Source organism: Oratosquilla oratoria, chromosome 38, assembly GCF_046742065.1.
Source record: "Oratosquilla oratoria isolate Oo_2021 chromosome 38, ASM4674206v1, whole genome shotgun sequence".
Classification (NCBI taxonomy): Eukaryota; Metazoa; Arthropoda; class Malacostraca; order Stomatopoda; family Squillidae; genus Oratosquilla; species Oratosquilla oratoria.
This window is the reverse complement of record NC_134814.1, coordinates 22933630-22938629: the sequence shown is the minus strand read 5'-3', so window position 1 is coordinate 22938629 and position 5000 is coordinate 22933630. Positions and strand designations below refer to the sequence as shown.

Below are 5000 nucleotides of genomic sequence, written 5' to 3'. Positions count from 1 at the left end.
CATGGTGAGCTGATAACCAGCGATAAAACATTTACTCCTCCTCCTCTTCCGCCTCTTCTTCCTCCTATTCCTCATACTCCTTCTCCTGTTCATCGTCCACCCCTTTCTCCTCGTCCTACTTCTACTTCCCCTGCTCCTCCTCTTTCTCTTTGTCCTCCCTCTCCTCCTGTTCCTTCTCCTCTTTCTCCTTGTCCTAATTCTCCACTCCTCCTCCTCTTTCTCATTGTCCTATTTTTCCTACTCTTACTCTTCCTCCTCCTCCTCCTCCTCCTCCTCCTCCTCCTCCTCCTCTTTGTCTTTGTCCTCCTTCCCCTCCTCGTCCTCCTCCTACTCCTCTTCTTGCTCCTTGTCCTCATCCTGCTCCTTGTCTTCCTCATCCTCCTTGTATTCTTCTTCCTTGTACTCCACCTTCTCCTCCCCCTTGTCCTCCTATTTTCCTTTGTGTTTTGATCACAGAAAGGTTCCTTCAGTTGTTCTTATTTTTTTCATTGATGATAAGAGCAATTATTTTATTTTATGTACTTATTTATTTTTATTTATTTATCTATTTTATTTTTATTTATTTATTTATTTTTTTACTCCAATCATTGACCTCCAAATTTTGAACGTCAGGCTGGCGTCACACTGTTCGGCGCCACCGTTACGGCTTGTTGTTGGTGCCAGTGAAGTCTCCCTCAGGAGTCATTTGACTCCAAAGGTTATGAGAGTATCTTAACCAGGTGGGGGAGATGGTGGTCGTCTTTATATCAAGTTCAGGCTCCTGTCGCCAGGTGATTTTATTAAACCAATTGGACTTGGCCATCATCTTGCCGCATCCGGCCCCGCCGCGTAGTGTGACATCAACATTACTCCCTTGATGCTAAGAAACTTCTTTTAACCTAAGCGGAAACTGTTGCTGGATTGAAGTACATTTTGAACTTCTTTCTTAATTGAAGTCTTGTAGATGTACTACTTCAGCATTTCAAGTAAGAGAGAAGTTTAAACTGTACTTCAATTCAGCAACAGGAAGTCTGCCTTTACCTTGTGCTGCGTCACCTGTGTCACCTGCGTCTCAGTATGGGCCGAGGCCGTGTCTGGATTAAAATCCTCTGGCGTCAGACAGAACGAAAACATTAAAGAAAATATTTGACTGGAAAATATATTATCCCCGGTCGCTCTAAGGAGCCGGAGGTACCGGATACTGGATACCGGAACCAGAGGGACCGGAACCGGAACCAGAGGTACCGGAACCAGAGGTATCGGAACCGGAACCAGAGAGACCGGATACCGGAACCAGAGAGACCGGATACCGGAACCAGAGGTACCGGAACTGGAGGGAAGAACAGGAACCGGAGGGTCATCCAATCGAACTCCAGAAACCCACAAAGGGACAGACAGGAAGAATGGTAAGCGTGACGGGAAGATAAACGCAAGCGGTTGACCACAATCGTAGTAACGAGCAGTTCTTCAAGAAAACTGTGGAATTGTGGAGGTTAAGAGGCAGGCGGAGAAAGAGAGAGAGAGAGAGAGAGAGAGAGAGAGAGAGAGAGAGAGAGAGAGAGAGGGGGGGGGAACAAGGGAGGGAAGGGGAAGACGAGACATAGAAAACGGGGAAGCAAAGAAGAGGGACACTGGCGAAGCGAATAGGAAGAAGAATATCTGATATACTTGTGTTCTTCAAAGCATTTCACACTGTGTGTGTGTGTGTGTGTGTGTGTGTGTGTGTGTGTGTGTGTGTGTGTGTGTGTGTGTGTGTGTGTGTGTGTGTGTGTGTGTACGCTTGCATTTGTGCTTATGTGCACACGTGTGTGAGTCTGTATGTCGGTGAGGAAAGAAAGATTTATTTGGTTTGATATAGCTACATGTACAAAAAAGAATTGAATGAGAGGGTTCATGTAAGTGCGTCTTAACTTCATCAAGGCTGTGATTCTATATCTTATATACACCTGAAGACAGACAGAAACTCTTGATCGTAACAAGGAAACCCAGTTGGCTTTGACATTGTACATGATGAAAAATGTTCCTCAACCTTTTCCTTCTCGATTGATCCGTTGACACGAAAGGTTGGAAAGCGATACAATACAGGGTTAGAGAAACAGGTCCTGTGTCACAGTGACCATTTCATGAAATACTACGGAAAAAATAATAACTTTGATATGTAAGGGTGATGGGTGATCTAAGTGTCTCGTTCGTGATCCAGTCAAGAGCGTTCAAGTCTCATGCAAAGAGGAATTGAAGTCTACAAAGAGGAGACAATATACAACGAAGACTCTGTTGTAAAAAACACCAAAATATTCCATTTAGTTGGTGAAAGGATCACAGACTGAAGTGTGTCTTGATTAATTGTCTCTGAAATTACGGGAGGGTCCCATACCTGAATGGAATCACGTGGCGACAAGCAGAATGAAATGGGTAACAAAACGCCTCCTCATCTTAGAAAGAGTGTCTGTCCTTTGCCAAAAGGAAATAAAGCAGAGCAAGACATTTGGTTTGAACTAATTAGGGGAAGGAAGTCGTAAAAACGATATGTACTACAGTAGAGGAAGAGAAAGCTTTTGTTGTTGTTGTTGTTGTTGGTGGTTATGTAGATGACCTTCTTTCTTTTCGTCTTCTTTTTCTTCTTCTTCCTCTTCTTCTTCTCCTTCTACTTCTTCTTCGTTTTCTTCTTCTTCTTCTATTTCTGCTTCTTCCTCTTCTTCTTCTTCCTCTTCTTTTTCCTCTTCTTCTTTTTCTTCGTCTTCTTCTTCTTTGCTTACTTCTTATTCTTCTCTCTTCTTCTTTGCTTTCTTCTTTTTCACCATTCGTTTTTGTCGTCTTCCTCTTCTTCTTTCGTCTTTGTCCTTTTCATTTCCTTTCTTAATTTTTAATTTTATTTCTGTTCGTCCATGTACGCATGTGTGTGTGCGTGTGTGTGTGTTTGTGTATGTGTGTTTGTGTATGTGTGTGCGTGTTTGTGTTTGTGTGTGTCTTTGCGCTTGAGTTTGTGAGAGACATATACAGACAGATAGACAGACAGACAGTCCCTGGGGTTATTAATAGAAAACGGAGTTTGGTACCTGCTAGATGGGGCGAAGAAAGGGGAGGAGCTGCACGAGAGTGGAACAAGTGTTTGATCAAGACAAGATAAGGGCCACTCCCGACGATGGCGGAATGATGAGCCGATCTTGCCAAATGCGGGTGATAAACCCTCACACCTAAAATAAATAAACGAGTAGATAAATAAATAAAAACAATATAAACAAATAGATATGTGAAATTATTATATTATTAATAATAGTAATAGTAATGATGATACTACTAATAACGACAATAATAATAATAATAATAATAATGATGATGATGGTGATAACAATGTTAATGATAATGATAATAATGAAATAAAAAAAGACACACGGAGCGAGAGGGAGGCAGCCTAGATATCACCTGTGATAAGAAGAAGAACGGTGGCAGTATGTCGCACGATCCAGTGCCCAGCCCTCCTCTATGTACACTTGCATGTGATTGTGTGTGTGTACGTGTCTGTCTGTGTGTGTGTGTGTGTGTGTGTGTGTGTGTGTGTGTGTGTGTGTGTGTGTGTGTGTGTATGTGTGCGTGCGTATGTGTGCGTGTGTGTGTGTGCGTGTGTGTGTGTGTGTGTGTGTGTGTGTGTGTGTGTGTGAGCCCGTGTGTGTGTGTGTGTGTGTGTGTGTGTGTGTGTGTGTGTGTGTGTGTGTGTGTGTGTGTGTGTGTGTGAGAGCACGTGTGTGTGTGTGTGTGTGTGTGTGTGTGTGTGTGTGTGTGTGTGTGTGTGTGTGTGTGTGTGTGTGTGTGTGTGTGTGTGTGTGTGTGTGTGATGTGGTGTTTCAGCTCTGTGTGAGCACGTGTGTGTATGTGTGTGGGTGTGTGATGTTTGAGCGCTGTGTGAGTACGTGTGTGCGTGTGTATGTGTGTCTGTGTGTGTGTGTGTGTGTGTGTGTGTGTGTGTGTGTGTGTGTGTGTGTATGTGTGTGATGTTCGAGCCCTGTGTGAGCACATGTTCTTATATGTGTACGTGTTTGTGTATGCATGTACGCATGTTCTTCTCATCGGATATCGAAATGAAGCATACTTTATTTATGTTCTGAAGAATAGCTGTTCATTATAGTGGAGGGAGAGGGGGAAAGGGGGAGAATGCTGAGGGGAAAGGGGGGAGAGGAGAGGGGAGACGTGGCTTTCAGTCCATCAGCTGTGTCCTCTTTACTGATTTTCGTTCCATGCTGCCTCTACAGCATGTACATGTTCGAATGGCTTTTCCCGGAGCGGTGATATGCCTTACCCCTTGATTCTAACCCTTGATGGGGAAAGTTATCCCGACAGACCGCGGAAAGAACCACGAACCGCGGAAACAACCGCAAGCCGCTGAAACAACCGTGGACAGCCTGTGCCATGACGCGCGGCGCCGCCCGGTTATATTTAGGGCAGGAAGTACCTCAGGGCTTATGTTATTCTGTTGAGTGGATACCGGCCTCACACTGGTACGTCAGTACTAGCCGGGCTAATTTGCATCTCGTTTAACCCAACCGTGCCTTTTCGGAGCCTCAGGGCTCTGTTTACACTTGCGGCGGTTCAATTACAGTGTAAGTCAATGGAGGCGTTCACACACAACCGCGCAATTTTTCCTTGACCGTGCGGTATCGCCGCGGTTTCCGCGCGGGTCAAACCGCTAGTGTGAACAGGGCCTCATGGTGAACGCAAGTAATTGCCAACAGAGTCCCCAGCGGACCAAAAAGCAAAGAGACGAGAATTACTCTCGTCTGTTGGCACAAATTATTTTATTTCTGCTATTCATTCATTCGAAAGCAAAAAGTGATACGAGAAAAAGGGTAATTAGAATTAATATTTGAATTTACAAATATTCACTTCATTAAAAGGAAAGTGAAGATGTAAGAAAATGCTATCAAGGAAAGGTCCAAAATAGCTCGAGAACCGGAACTGAATTGAATATGAAGTGTTTGAAGATGAAAACTGCCGAATATTTTAAAAAAGCAAGCATCAAAGGACGA

General features: G+C 44.1%; 1 protein-coding gene across 1 annotated transcript in view; it reads left to right on the top strand.

The window, feature by feature from the left end:
* The first annotated feature begins 943 nt into the window (after window positions 1–943).
* Window positions 944–5000, top strand: part of tyn (trynity) — an 81031-nt gene continuing 76974 nt past the window's right edge. The window contains exons 1-2 of the mRNA XM_076175799.1: window positions 944–965; window positions 1162–1385. Of these exons, the coding sequence (XP_076031914.1) occupies window positions 944–965; window positions 1162–1385 (246 nt within the window). The remainder of the gene's footprint in view (window positions 966–1161; window positions 1386–5000) is intronic.